Source organism: Carettochelys insculpta, chromosome 10 (genome assembly GCF_033958435.1).
Source record: "Carettochelys insculpta isolate YL-2023 chromosome 10, ASM3395843v1, whole genome shotgun sequence".
In the NCBI taxonomy this organism is placed as follows: Eukaryota; Metazoa; Chordata; order Testudines; family Carettochelyidae; genus Carettochelys; species Carettochelys insculpta.
In genome coordinates this window covers 6,891,861-6,907,367 of record NC_134146.1, presented here as the reverse complement: position 1 = coordinate 6,907,367, position 15,507 = coordinate 6,891,861, and the positions used below count along the sequence as shown (strand labels likewise).

At 45.4% G+C, this 15,507-nt stretch overlaps 1 protein-coding gene across 1 annotated transcript; it reads left to right on the top strand.

Annotated features, from left to right (window-relative positions):
* Window positions 1-5,137: 5,137 nt before the first annotated feature.
* On the top strand, window positions 5,138-13,743 carry POLR2D (RNA polymerase II subunit D). The gene is made up of 4 exons (XM_075004074.1): window positions 5,138-5,642; window positions 8,904-9,084; window positions 12,673-12,768; window positions 13,139-13,743. Exons 1-4 carry the CDS (start codon window positions 5,570-5,572, stop codon window positions 13,215-13,217), a joined length of 429 nt encoding a protein of 142 aa, XP_074860175.1. The 5' UTR covers window positions 5,138-5,569; the 3' UTR covers window positions 13,218-13,743.
* The last annotated feature ends 1,764 nt before the right edge of the window (window positions 13,744-15,507 follow it).

The following is a 15,507-nucleotide window of genomic DNA, read 5'->3' as shown; positions in this document are numbered from 1 at the left end:
CAGGGTGTGGGAGGCTGGCCAGAGGATGAGAATGGCTGCTGGAGTCACAGCTCATAGCTACTTAGAGCACCATGGAATCTGGGGTAATTTGATGCCCCAAATTGTGTACTACCCTATATGGCTGCTGCGTACTTTGCCTGTTGGTAGGAACAGCCCTGGAGCTGGGGTTCTCTGCAGGCACCGCCTCTGCAGCTCCACATTGTGCTGCCAGTGATGTTGGTCCAGGGATGGCAAGCAGGCCAGGGCATGCACCAGGGGACACTCAGAGTGGGGGGCAGGCAGAACAGGGGGAAAGACCCAGCCCTGAACTTTGCTGAAGCCAAGTCCTGGTCAGGAATATTCCTGGTGCCTGGACACAATGGGCCCATGCAAGTTGCTGCCCATGCTTGGTGGCACTCTTCAAGATCAGCATTGACCTGGCATGGCATGGAATAAGGGACATTGTGTATAGAGATTCCATTTTTTTTAGGAGACTTAAAATCATTTCCAAGACAATTTCCCCATCAGATTTGAGGTATTAATCACAGTGAACTAACTAAATTCCAAACTGAGTAGTTACATTTTTTGTTCGTAAAAATCTTCCTCTAGTTTTACTTGGATATGGAGGCAGAGAGATAGCCATGTTAGTCTGTATTCTATCAAAACAAAAAAGCAGTCAAGTAGCACTTTAAAGACTAACAAAATAATTTATTAGGTGATGAGTTTTCAGGGGATGGGTTTCTTAATTATCGGTCCTGTACTGTTTTGTATCTGGGCACTTTGAAACAATTTGTTGGTGGCTGACTAGGGACAGGTATGGCAAACCAGGAAAAGGCAGCTGCCAGTACGGGCCTGTATGCTGTTGACTAACATTGCTGCCCCTTTTGCTTGCCACCATCAGCAGCTCTGCCAGACCCTACCAGAAGTGCTGCTGACAGGAGGAAGCAAAAGGGGTAGCAGCCCTGGGGATCTCAGGAGGTCATTTTGTTCATTTGCCCCCATAAAGAGACAGGATTAAATATTCTAGACCATCCCTGACAGATATTTGTCTAAACTATAAATCTTTCTTCTACTATAATTTCCATGTGTTGGTAAGACACGTAGCTGTATTTCTAATTCACCTACCAGTGTGGGGTCTAGAAGCACCACAGATGTAGAAGATCCACAAAAAATCTTATTCTTTTCTCTTCCCTTATTAGAGCTGCCATTTGCCATGGGATCATTTAGGATGTTTTTGTTTTTCCTGTAGAAATGTAGCTCTGCCACATGATAGCCACATGATAGCTCTAGTATGGAGCATGGCTTTTATAGATACTGGTTGGTGATAAAATTTGCCAGTGCTTAGTCTCTGCATCAGCCTGACTTGTATTAGAGAGTGCCAAAGCCTCAGTCCCACCATTTGGAATACCCTCTCTTCCAGTCCAGAGAATTTCACCATCAATGAGAGTGACAGGTTCTGGTTGGACTTATTCTTGGGATTTCATCACAAGGCAGTCTTTAATTCCTGGAGATGGCAGAACAATCCTGGACTGGGGGGAAGCATAGGACAGGCAGCATCTCTCAATCAACGTCTAGAAAACTCTCTATATGGAACCTGTCAAGTATCAGAGGGGTAGCCGTGTTAGTCTGGATCTGTAGCAGCAACGAAGGGTCCTGTGGCACCTTATAGACTAACAGAAAAGTTTAGAGCATGAGCTTTCGTGAGTTTGGAGTTCTCTCCAAATGCAAACGAATGGACATCATACCGAATGGACCGAAGGTGAAAAATCCTTTGCAATCTACATACTGCACAGACTACAGTGAGAGATTATGCCACACACTCTCAAAGAAACTGAGGAACCACCTGATCAGCGTCCTGTACAACAAACAGGAGAACATCAAAAAAGAGCTCTCCCATCTGGAGTCTTTCATCAATAACCAACCTTGAACACAAACTTCCACGCCGCTGAACTTTACTAAAATAAGACAAGAGATTTACACTAGACACTTCACTACTATACAGAAGAAAAAGGACTGCAAACTTTCTAAACTTCTGCCTGCCACAGAGCCACAGCAGTGGTACCACTAACTCAGCCAGCAATATCATCAATCTGTCCAGCTACACACTCAGCTCAGCAGAAGAGTCTGCCCTTTCTCGGTGACTCTCTTTTTGCCCCACCACATGCACAAACATGATACAGTTCTGCAGTGATCTGGAAGCCTACTTTCGCCGTCTCAGACTCAAAGAATATTTTCAACACAACACTGACCAACACACCATTACACAGACAACCTCCTAGCAGCACAAGAAGAACAACTCCACATGGACTCCTCCTGAGGGCAGAAATAACAGTCTGGACCTATACATAGAATGCTTCCGCCGACGCGCACAGACAGAAATTGTGGAGAAACAACATCGTTTGCCTCACAACCTCAGTCGTGCGGAACGCAATGCCATCCACAGCCTCAGAAGCAACCCTGACATTATAATCAAAGAGGCAGATAAAGGAGGAGCTACTGTCATCATGGACAGGTCTGACTACCAGAAGGAGGCTTCCAGACAATTCTGCAATACCAGATTTTACAGGCTACTTTCCTCGACCCCACCGAGGAATACACTAAAAAACTACACCGTCTGCTCAGGACACTCCCTACACAAGCACAAGAACAGATCTACACCAACACACCTCTAGAGCCCCGTCCAGGGTTATTCTACTTACTACCCAAGATCCACAAGCCTGGAAATCCTGGACGCCCCATCATCTCCGGTATTGGCACTCTCACTGAAGGACTGTCTGGTTATGTGGACTCTCTCCTCAGACTCTATGTCACCAACACCCCCAGCTACCTCCGTGACACCACTGACTTCCTGAGAAGACTGCAATACGTTGGTGACCTACCAGAAAACACTATCCTAGCAACCATGGATGTAGAGGCTCTGTATACCAACATCCCATACAAAGATGGAATAAATGCTGTCCGGAACAGTATCCCTGATGATGCTACAGCACATCTGGCAACTGAGCTCTGCAACTTTATACTCACACACAACTATTTCAGATTCAGTCACAATATATACCTTCAAATCAGTGGCACAGCTATGGGTAACCGCATGGCCCCTCAATATGCCAATATTTTCACGGCTGACCTAGAAAAACGCTTCCTCAACTCTCGTCCACTAACACCCCGGCTCTATTTACGCTACATTGACGACATCTTCATCATCTGGACCCATGGGAAGGAGACTCTGGAGGAATTCCACCAGGACTTCAACAACTTCCACCCCAACATCAAGCTCAGCCTGGACCAATCTACACAGGAGATCCACTTCCTTGACACTACCGTGCTTATACACAATGGACACATCAGTACCACCCTGTACCGTAAACCCACTGACCGCTACTCCTACCTCCATGCCTCCAGCTTCCATCCCAGACACACCACACGATCCATCGTTTACAGCCAAGCACTTAGATATAACCGCATTTGTTCCAACCCCTCCGACAGAGACAAACACCTACAGGATCTGCACCAAGCATTCTTGAGACTGCAATACCCACCTGAGGAAGTGAGAAAACAAATCAACAGAGCCAGACGTGTGCCACGAAGCCTCCTACTACAGGACAAGCCCAAGAGAGAAATCAACAGAACACCACTAGCCATCACCTACAGTCCTCAGCTAAAACCTCTACAGCGCATCATCAGGGATCTACAACCCATCCTGGACAATGATCCCACAGTTTCACAGGCCTTGGGAGGCAGACCTATCATTGCTCACAGACAACCTGCCAACCTAAAACAAATCCTAACAAGCAACTATACACCGCACCACAGTCACTCTATCTCAGGGACCCATCCATGCAACAAACCTCGTTGCCAGCTCTGCCCACATATACACACCAGCAACATCATTACAGGACCTAACCGGATCAGCCACACCATCGTGGGCTCATTCAGCTGCACATCTACCAATGTAATCTATGCCATCATGTGCCAGCAATGCCCCTCTGCCATATGCATCGGACAAACTGGACAGTCTCTACGTAAAAGAATAAATGCACACAAATCAGACATCAGAAATGGCAATATACAAAAACCCATAAGAGAGCACTTCAATCTCCCAGGACACACAGTAGCAGATTTAAAAGTAGCTATCCTGCAGCAAAGAAATTTCAAGAACAGACTCCAAAGAGAAATTGCTGAGCTACAATTCATCTGCAAATTCAATACCCTCAGCTCAGGATTAAACAAAGACTGTGAATGGCTGGCTAAATACAAAAGCAGCTTCCCCTCTCTTGGAGTTCACACCTCCAGATCTACTGATGACAATACAACTCAGCCTGCCTGCCTGAGCTAACCTCATTATCCCCAGTCTTACTCTGGCCTATTTATACCTGGCCTTGCAGATTTCCAGGACCAGCATCTGAAGAAGTGAGTTAACTCACGAAAGCTCATGCTCTAAACTTTTCTGTTAGTCTATAAGATGCCACAGGACCCTTCGTTGCTGCTATATGGAACCTGGTTTACAAGTATGGATGTAAGATCATCTGTCACTATAATCAACGCTATCTACACACTGTATGCAGCTTTGACATAACTGGAAATAGTCTGAAACACTGATAATACCCAGTGCTGCTACAACCAACTCACCAGCAGCTTCTCAATCATCGTATGCTGGAAATATTAGAAACAGGCAAGAGAAGTTAGATTATCAGCATGATCCTGGGTGCTGATCCCACATGCATATGTCCGCGTAACTGAACGCACTGCCTCTCACTGTGGTCTAAAGTAGGCAGTTTAGAGCCAGTGGTGGCTTTTACCAACTAAGAAGGATGGCGAAGTCACAGAGAAGGAGCCCTGTTAGTCTGCATCTTCACAAAACAAAAAAGCAATCACGTAGCACATTAAAGACTAACAAAATAACGTATGAGGTGATGAGCTTTGGTGGGGCAGACCAAGAAGGACGGGGGATCTGCTTCCCAGCAGAGGCACTGCACGATCTGTCCAGGAGCAGCTGAACCCGTGTCAACCAAAGTAGCGAGGATTTGCTTTTTGGAGGCAGCTGTTTGGCTCCGTCAGTTATGGTGCCGCCCAGGCTGTACGTGACTGATGGAAGGTGGGCGGCTCCGGTTGGAGCTACTTCATTTCTTACCGGAGGTAGCTCTGTGGGCAGAGGGAGGGAGAGCTACCAGCCGCCGCTCTGGCTCCGGGAAGACAACGCTCCCTTTGCGTCCCTCGTGGCTACAGCACCAGCTCCCGGCGCTGCCTGCTGCGTATGGGGGCCAGGCAAGGAGAAGTCTGCGCCCCGGCTAGGCCAGGAGCCCGCCCGCGCTGGGGTGAGGCGCTCGTCCCAAAGGGGGTTCACCCGCCAGGGGGACTGGCCCTACCCCTCCCGCACACCCCCGTCAGCCAGCGCCCGGGCTAGGCCGCGCCACACACAGCGGCGTGGCGGCCCCAGGGCCGGGCCGCGGGAGAGCGGGAGCCGCCGGCTCTCTCAGCAGAGGGCGCCTCCTGGCGGGCGCCGCGGAGGGGCGGGGCTTGGCCGAGCAGCCGCGCGGCGGGAGGAACTAGGGGGCTCCCGGCAGCCTTCGAGGCCGAGGCCGCTGTGGCGATGGCGGCCGGCGGCGGCGAACTCCGGGCGGCGGACGTGGAGGAGGACGCCTCGCAGCTCATCTTCCCCAAAGGTGCGCGGGGCGCGGCCCGGCTCCGGAGCTGGGGTTGGCCTGGGCAATGGTGGGGCCGCCTCCCCCGAGCGGGGCCTGTGGAAGGAGGGCCGGGGGTTGGAGGCTGCCCGGCTCCGAGCGGGAGGCGCCTGGGCTGGTCCTCGGGCTGCAGTTCGGGCCCAGTTGGTCGCATTTTCTGAGCTGTGGGGCCTGCCACAGCCGTGCGCCGCTCCTCGGGGGTGTCCGAAGGGGAGCCCGGGGGAAGCCCGTCTGGGAGGGGGCAGCCGGCGAGTCTCTAGCTCGGCAAATAACAGGTAGTCCCGTAGCACTGGCAGGTGAGCTCGTGCGCTGGGTGGTGCGAGGAGGCGGCTCTGACCAGCAATGCTCATTACCTCCTAAGTAAAATGAAGTTTTTGAGGGGCTCCCGATTATCACAGCGGCCCCGCTGAGAGGAGGGAAACTGATAGCCCTGCTCATGGCTTGGCCTGGACTGGTCCAGCTGATGGCAGCAGAACTACCACCCCGATGAGGTGCTCCTTAAACAGCGTTATATAAACAGTGTTCTTGTTACTGCCTGGGAGCCCTAGTCGTAGACCGGACCTTCCTCGACAGCGGTGGGGAACCTCTTTCAGTTGGGTGCCCCTGGCCCGTAGAGAATTCAGTTACAGGGGCTACACAAGAGAGAAGAAAAACAAAACAAAACTAAAACCCCAAACCAAAGCAAAAAAAAAAACCAAAACCCTCCGTGATGAGTATCAGAGGGGTAGCCGTGTTAGTCTGTAGCTTCCAGAACAACGAGAAGTCCTGTGGCACCTCACAGACTAACAGATGTTTTGGAGCATAAGCTTTCGTGGGCAAAGACCCGCTTCATCAGATGCATAAGACATCTGATGAAGCGGGTCTTTGCCCATGAAAGCTTATGCTCCAAAATATCTGTTAGTCTGTGAGGTGCCACAAGACAGCTTGTTGTCCTCAGTGATGTGGTCCTCAACTATATTGGGGTCCCAGGGCTCTGGGGTCTGGATGCAAGGAAGGGTGCAGAAGCAGGAGCAGGCTGGGAACTGGAGGGTCTGGGCTGGAGGGAGTGTTCAGGAGTAAGCTGGGGGATCTAGGCTGGAGTGGGGTATAGGAGCTGGCTGTGGTTGGGGGATCTGGGTGGGAAGTGGGTATGGGCTGCAGGTAGGGGAATCTGCTGTCCGCTCTCCTAGCAGAGCCTGCTGTCTGGGTCTGGCCCAGTTTGCCTGATCCAGCCCTCAGCTCTCCACACCTCCAACCCTGCTGTGGGCTGGATGGGTTGCCCTGAGTCTCGGGGTCCAAATCCAGACAAGCTGTGGTTTGGATCCAGACTGTGAGCTTGGGGTTCCTCACCCTTGGTCTACTAGGTAGTGTGCAAAAACAGGGCAAAAAGACATTCCCTATCACAAAGAGTGTTATGTAAAAAAGACTGATCTGTATCAAGCTGGCACAATTAAGTGCTCCATGGGATTGATGTGAGGCCCTCTAGTCTGGTTTTTTTTCCCATGGTCTATGGCGCACAGGATTTGCTCCCTGTGAGAATATTTTCAAAGTACAGATTATTTATTGGAAACCAATTATTTAGGTTTGAAACAGGGATTACAATTGCCAGTAGATTCTGTTTAAAATATTCTGAATGAATCTGAAAAAGAGAGTGCGTATATAAATCAAAATACTAATGTTTGAATAACTGTATTTGTTCCTTCACGGTGCCCCAAAAGGGCTGTTCTGTGACGTAAATGGAAATCCTAAATATTTGCAGTTGAGTTACTTTAATGCATTAGAAATTCATGTTTTGTCTAATCTCCATAGACACTCTTCCTGACAGACTAACTCGTGAAATGGTTAGAGACCAAGAGCTGAGAGAGAGAGAGAGAGAGAAGTTAGTCTATGAGAGGGAGAATGTTTTATGAGACTGTTTAAAACTTGCCTTTTGTTAATGCCTATTTAATTTCAGTGACTAAATAACATTTCTACAGATTGAATTTTTCTAGTCTAGCCCTTTCTGTTTTGGCAACATCCATTGTATGGCATGATTTTAGTTATATGGGTGTCCACTTTCCATGGGTATGGCCAAGTTTCCCATGGTCCCATAAAGTTTGTTTACAGCAGCAGTTCCTAAACTATATTCTGGCAGAACACTGGTGTGCCGTGAGCGGTAGCAAAGTGTTCTGCCATTGAAATTGAGTAATGGCGGTCTCTTCCCCTTTCTGAGGGAAAAAATAAATTTTGGGGTGGAATTTTGTTGATTTTACAGTTTTCTTCAGATGACTATACAATAACCAATTTTATACGTGTTTTTTTTAAATGGCTGGTTTCATGATTATTTGTGGGGTTGCATTTACTGCTCAATAATTTATTAATATTATTATGAAATATTTTCCATTAGTTGATTTTTCTCATAATATGATGATAGTGTTCCACAGAGAGTGCCATGATGTCCAAGTGTTCCACAATCAGAAAAAGTTTGGGAACCGCAGGTTTACAGCCACCAGGCCTGGCTCTGTGTTCTGTGCTGTTGTTTACTTCTACTACAAATTTACTTCTAAATGTCTTCTGTGAGCCCAGTTAAGCAATGGAAGTGTTGGTAATGTTGCTAGACAATATTGACCTGTTTGTGGTTTGTCGGAAAATTCTCTGGTTCAGCACCAGTCAGATCCTGAGGGTGCTGGACTGGAGAGTTTCAACCTGTAATAAAGGAAGCCTTTGTTAAACATTCAGCATCCTCCTTTAATTAAGGAGCCAGCAGTAAAAATCCCTACGACCTCTGAGAAGTTCTCCAGCAGAGCTACAGAAAATCACACTTGCCATTCATGATTTTTCTAAGTTAAAAAGAATAGCAAAAAAGCTTCTTTTAAAGCAAGACATAAACCCCATTAAAAAAAAAAAGCCCTTTCAGTTTTATATATGTAATATTTGTCTTTACTTTGGACCTTTGTGTCTGCTGCATAATATTCATTATAAAAATAGGATTAACTCAAAAGATTCAGGTGGCAATTTTAAGTATGCATGATCAGAAAGTTAAAAATAACTGGAGTGCTACTCAATATTGTAAACCCAGTTGTGCAGCCTTGGAGAAATTATATTTTCTTTAGTAACAGCTCCAGATAATGGAAAACAGGATTTTCAAAGTCAAAGCTGTACCCCTGGTTCATTTTTCCTTCTTCCCACAGTTATGTATAAGCATGAACAAAGCATATAGAACTTGGCTTCTTTGTGGGTGTCTTTATTCCTTTCTCACACTGATATTCACGTGCTTGCGTACAGAATTTGAAACAGCCGAGACACTTCTAAATTCAGAAGTGCACATGCTTCTTGAGCATCGTAAACAACAGAATGAGAGTGCTGAGGATGAGCAGGAGCTCTCAGAAGTCTTCATGAAAACTCTGAACTACACGGCTCGCTTCAGCCGGTTCAAAAACCGAGAGACAATTGCCAGTGTTCGCAGGTGAGTGGAAGAGCCAAGAAAAGATTATTTTATTGTGGAATTTGAAATGTAATATGTGTTCTGTATTATGAAGTTCAAATATGCAAAACAGGGAGGCAAGATCAAATCAATATCTTCGATGCCTATATACAGATGCAAGAAGTATGGGTAATAAGCAGGAAGAACTGGAAGTGCTAATAAATAAATACAACTATGGCATTGTTGGCATCAGGGAAACTCGATGAGATAATACACGATTGGAATGTTGGTATTGAAGGGTACAGCCTGCTTAGGAAGGACAGACAGGGAAGAAAGGGGGGAGGTGTTGCCTTATATATTAAAAACATACACGCTTGGACTGAGGTGGAGATGGACGTAGGAGATGGATGTGTTGAGAGTCTCTGGGTTAGACTATGAGGGGTAAAAAACAAGGGGGATATCCTGCTAGAAGTCTACTACAGGCCGCCTACCCAGGTGGAAGAGGTGGATGAGGCTTTTTTAAACAACTAACAAAGTCATGCAGGGCCCCAGATTTGGTGGTGATGGGGGACTTCAACTATCCAGATATATGTTGGGAAACTAATACAGCGGGGCACAGACTATCCAGTAAGTTCTTGGATTGTATTGGAGACAATTTTTTATTCTAAAAGGTTGAAAAAGCTACCGGGGGGAAGCTGTTCTTGATTTGATTTTAACAAATAGGGAGGAATAGGTAGAGAACTTGAAAGTGGAAGGCAGCTTGGGTGAAAGTGATCATGAAATCATAGAGCTCACAATTCTAAGGAAGGGTGGAACTTAAAACAGCAAAATAAAGATAATGGATTTCAGGAGGGCAGATTTTGGTAAACTCAGAGAGCTGGTAGGTAAGGTCCCATGGAAAGTAAAACTGAGGGGAAAAACAGCTGAGGAGAGTTGGCAGTTTTTCAAAGGGGCATTATTAAGGGACCAAAAGCAAGCTATCCCACTGTGTAGGAAAGAGAAAATATGGCAAAAGACCGCCTTGGCTTAACCAGGAGATCTTGCATGATCTCAAAATAAAAAAGGAATCATATAAAAAATGGAAACAAGGACAAATTACAAAGGATGAATATAGGCAAACAACACAAGAGTGAAGGAGCAAGATTAGAGGGGCTAAGGCAGAAAATGAGCTCAAACTAGCTTTCGGCATAAAGGGAAACAAGAAGGCTTTTTATAAATATATTAGAAACAAGAGGAAGACCAGGGACAGGGTAGGGCCATTGCTCAGTGAGGAGGGAGAAACAGTAACAGGGAACTTGGAAATGGCAGAGATGCTTAGTGACTCCTTTGTTTCGGTCTTCACTGAGAAGTCTGATGAATACCCAACATAGTGAATGCTAGTGGGAAAGGGGTAGGGTTAGAAATTGAAATAAAAAAAGAACAAGTTAAAAATCACTCAGGAAAATTAGATGTCTGCAAGTCACCAGGGCCTGATGAAATGCATCCTAGAATACTCAAGGAGCTGATAGAGGAGGTATCTGAGCCTTTATCTATCATCTTTGGAAAATCATAGGAGACGGGAGGGATTCCAGAAGACTGGAAAAGGGCAAATATAGTACCCATCTATAAAAAGGGGAATAAGAATAACCCAGAAAACTACAGGCCAGTCATCTTAACTTCAGTGCCAGGAAAGATAATGGAGCAGGTAATTAAAGAAATCATCTGCAAGCCCTTGGAAGGTGGTAAGGTGATAGGGAACAGCCAGCCTGGATTTGTAAAGGACAAATCATGTCAAATTAATCTGATAGCTTTCTTTGAGAGGATAATGAGCCTTGTGGATAGGGGAGAAGCTGTAGATGTAGTATATCTAGACTTTAGTAAAGCATTTGATACACTCTAGCATGATATTCTTATAAAAAAACTAGGCAAATACAATTTAGATGAGGCTACTATAAGGTGGGTGCGTAACTGGCTGGATAATCGTACCCGGAGAGTAGTTCTTAATGGTTCTCAATCCTGCTGGAAAAGTATAACAAGTGGGGTTTCGCAGGGGTCTGTGTTAGGACCGGTTCTGTTCAATATCTTTGTCAACGATTTAGATATTGGCATAGAAAGTATGCTTATTAAGTTTGCAGATGATACCAAGCTGGGAGGGGTTGCAATTGTTTTGGAGGATAGGATCAAAATTCAAAATGATCTCTGATAAATTGGAGAAATGGGCTGAGGTAAACAGGATGAAGTTTAATAAGGACAAGTGCAAAGTGCTCCACTTGGGAAGGAACAATCAGTTTCACACATATAGAATGGGGAGAGACTGTCTAGGAATGACTACAGCAGAAAGGGATCTAGGATTTATAGTGGACGACAAGCTAAATGTGAGTCAACACTGTGATGCTGTTGCAAAAAAAGCAAACATGATTCTGGCATTCATTAAAAGGTGTGTTGGGAACAAGACACGAGAAGTCATTCTTCCACTCTACTCTGCGCTGGTTAGGCCTCAGCTGGAGTATTGTGTCCAGTTCTGGGCACCGCAGTTCAAGAAAGATGTGGAGAAATTAGACAGGGTCCAGAAAAGAGCAACAAGAATGATTAAGGGTCTAGAGAATGTGACCTATGAAGAAAGGCTGAAAGAATTGGGCTTGTTTAGTTTGGAAAAGAGAAGATTGAGGGGAGACATGATAGCAGTTTTCAGGTATCTAAAAGGGTGTCATAAGGAAGAGGGAGAAAATTTGTTCTTCTTGGCCTCTGAGGAAAGAACAAGAGGCAATGGGTTTAAACTGCAGCACGGGAGGTTTAGGTTGCACATTAGGAAAAAGTTCCTAACTGTCAGGGCGGTCAAACACTGGAAGAAATTGCCAAGGGAGGTTGTGGAATCTCCATCACTGGAGATATTTAAGAACAGGGTATGTAGATGTCTATCAGGGATGGTTTAGACAGTAGTTGGTCCTGCTATTGGGGCAGGGGGCTGGACTCGATGGCCTCTCGAGGTCCCTTCCAGTCCTAGTGTTCTATGATTCTGTGATTCCCAGGAGTAGAGTTGTCCTAAAGATCTCAGTCATGCCTTTCTGGGGAAGTGAGGGGCTTAGTGTGGTTCAACTGAAGCAGAGGTTCTCAAATATTTTTGCACTGGTGATTCCTTTCATGCAGCAAGTGTGTGTGGTATGCCATTTATAAATTAAACATACTTTTTAATATATATTTAACACTATTATAAATGATAGAGGTGAAGCAGGATTTGTGCACTCTCATGTAATACCCTTGTGATCCCTGAAAGGTCATGACTCCCAGATCAAGAATCCCTGTATTAGAGTGAGTAACAAGAGCCAAGTTGAGCTTCCAGAGCTATTTTGGAATAAATATTTGTGACAGTAGAGTGTTGTAGATGGAAAGGACTTTTCTAACCCGTTCTTTTTTTGAGGACTATGGGGGTTATCATGTATGATTTTTTTTTTTCTTGCTATCAGTAACATAGTGTATTCATAATGGAAAAAAAGTACAACTTATGTTGCTGTTTTTCTCATCCCCATTCCTTATTCAAGCTTCCATCAGCACCATGTCATCAGTTTAGTTTTTTTTATGTTCTTTTCCTTTCGTCTCCTTTTTTTTAAAATCCTATTTTACCTCTATCCTCACCATTTTCTCTTTCTGCAGTTTGCTGCTCCAGAAAAAGCTCCATAAATTTGAATTGGCATGTTTGGCTAATCTGTGTCCTGAGACAGCTGAGGAAGCCAAGGCTCTGATTCCCAGGTGAGAATTTATGTCCTGGGTTTTATGATTTATGGGTTCCAAGATGCAGTAATAAGGAGACAACTGAGCCAATCTATTGTTTTTCCTTTGTATACAGAGTTTTGCAGCCACAGTGGGCTGGCCTACATGGTGTGATTCTGCATGATGTCAACCAGCTATCTCTGTGTTGGGCGTGGAAGCACGTGGGGCTTTATTGTCATCTGTGTACTGTAACTCAGGAGGAAGTGGGAGATTTTGGATAAATGGTTTAATTCAGATGGTACCAAAATATGTGACGCACTGGTGTAGAAACCTGAGGGAATTCTGACTATTATAAATGAAAGCAAAGGGAAGAGGCTTGTTTTTTATCATTACTATTCTTATCTTGCAGCCTAGAGGGCCGGTTTGAAGATGAGGAGCTGCAACAGATTCTTGATGACATTCAGACCAAACGAAGCTTTCAGTATTAGGGCTATTTACCAGCCCTTATGATGAAAAGAAAGATCAGAGAATTTCAGTGCACACCAGTTCAATCTGGCTACTGCAGGATGGAGCAAAGAGAGTTCCTGATGCAGAGTACTTCCGTCTTGGGTCCCACATGGCCACGTTGAAACTGAGGGCCACTCTTTGACTTGTTAAACATTGTAAACTTGTCAAAGACTCATTTGTGGTGAGAGCCAGGGAATCCTGGAAACTCCTGTCTAGATTATTTCCATCCTTGTTTCCCCGCTGAACTCCTTGTCCCTGCCATGGGAATCTTCTCTACGGGGCTTAAAATATGCACAGCTGTGATTTCCTCTTCCTTATGAACTCCAGTTACCTAAGGTGGAGAAATGTTGTTCCCTTGAGTTGTTGGAAATCTGAGTTGTTTGTAAAATCAGGGTTAATAAGATTTTGAGTGTCTTTTGAAATGCTAGTTCAAGATGGTTTTTTTTCCCCCCCTTTTCAAGAATGTATCATTGTTCAGTGTGAATTAAAATGTGCTGTTTCACACTATATTCCCATGCTTCATAAATACTACCTGATTCACTCCAACTCTAATTATTTAATTCCTGTTGGGAAGCACTTTGACCTGGAAGGAGGAAATGGTCTCTGGGAGGAGAGGAAGGTAGATAGTATTCTTATTTATGTATCTATTATGATTATTACTACAAATGAATATAAATTAGAAGACTTGTGTACATGTGTTCTGGTAGGCTGAGCAATATGACTTATTAGCCTCTAATTGGAAACTTGACTTAGGCTGTGTCTACACTTGGCCAACATTTCGAAAGGGCCATACTAATGGCCAAATCAGAGAATACTAATGAGCTGCTGAAATGAATATTCAGCACCTCATTAGCATGCTGCCAGTCTTAGCAGTTCAAAAGTGCTGTGTTTTGATTGCATGCAGCTCATCTACATGGGGCCCTTTTCAAAAGGACCCCACAAACATCAAAATCCCCTTATTCCTATCCAGTATCGGAGGGGTAGCTGTGTTAGTCTGGATCTGTAACAGCAACGAAGGGTCCTGTGGCACCTTATAGACTAACAGAAAAGTTTTGAGCATGAGTTTTTGTGAGCACAGACTCACTTCATCAGATGCTGGTCTTGGAAATCTGCAGGGCCAGGTATAAATAAGCCAGAGCAAGGGTGCGGATAACAAGGTTAGCTCAGTCAGCAAGGGTGAGGCTCACTACCAGCAGTTGATCTGGAGGTGTGAACACCAAGGGAGGGGAAGCTGCTTCTGTATTTAGCCAGCCATTTGCAGTCTTTGTTTAAGCTAGAGCTGAGGGCGTCAAATTTGCACATGAATTGTAGCTCAGAAATTTCTCTTTGGAGTCTGGTCCTGAAATTTCTTTGCTGTAGGATAGCTACTTTTAAGTCTGCTACTGTGTGGCCTGGGAGATTGAAGTGCTCTCCTACGGGTTTTTGTATATTGCCATTTCTGATATCTGATTTGTGTGCGTTTATTCTTTTACATAGACACTGTCCAGTTTGTCCGATGTATAGAGCAGAGGGGCATTGTTGGCACATGATGGCATAAATTATATTGGTAGATGTGCAGCTGAATGAACCCACGATGGTGTGGCTGATTTGGTTAGGTCCTGTAATGGTGTTGCTGGTGTAGATATGTGGGCAGAGCTGGCAACGAGGTTTGTTGCATGGATGGGTCCCTGAGTTAGTGTGACTGTGGTCCGGTGTATAGTTGCTGGTTAGGATTTGTTTCAGGTTGGCAGGTTGTCTGTGGGCAAGGACTGCCATCATGTGCCAGCAATGCCCCTCTGCTATATACATCAGACAAACTGGACAGTCTCTACATAAACGAATAAACACACACAAATCAGACATCAGAAATGGCAATATGCAAAAACTCGTAGGAGAGCACTTCAATCTCCCAGGCCACACAGTAGCAGACTTAAAAGTAGCTGTCCTACAGCAAAGAAATTTCAGGACCAGACTCCAAAGAGAAATTTCTGAGCTACAATTCATCTGCAAATTTGATGCCCTCAGCTCTGGCTTAAACAAAGACTGCGAATGGCTGGCTAAATACAGAAGCAGCTTCCTCCCCCTTGGTGTTCACACCTCCAGATCAACTGCTGGTAGTGAGCCTCACCCTTGCTGACTGAGCTAACCTTGTTATCCCCACCCTTGCTCTAGCTTATTTATACCTGGCCCTGCAGACTTCCAAGACCAGCATCTGATGAAGTGAGTCTGTGCTCATGAAAGCTCATGCTCAAAACTTTTCTGTTAGTCTATAAGATGCCATAGGACCCTTCG

What these genes read in the sequence shown, in the direction of transcription:
- POLR2D (XM_075004074.1), top strand. Translation starts at nt 5,570, where the DNA reads ATGGCGGCCGGCGGCGGCGAACTCCGGGCGGCGGACGTGGAGGAGGAC. An exon ending in GCAGCTCATCTTCCCCAAAG is followed by an intron (nt 5,643 to 8,903) that starts GTGCGCGGGGCG and finishes GCTTGCGTACAG; the next exon opens with AATTTGAAACAGCCGAGACA. An exon ending in GCCAAGGCTCTGATTCCCAG is followed by an intron (nt 12,769 to 13,138) that starts GTGAGAATTTAT and finishes CTTATCTTGCAG; the next exon opens with CCTAGAGGGCCGGTTTGAAG.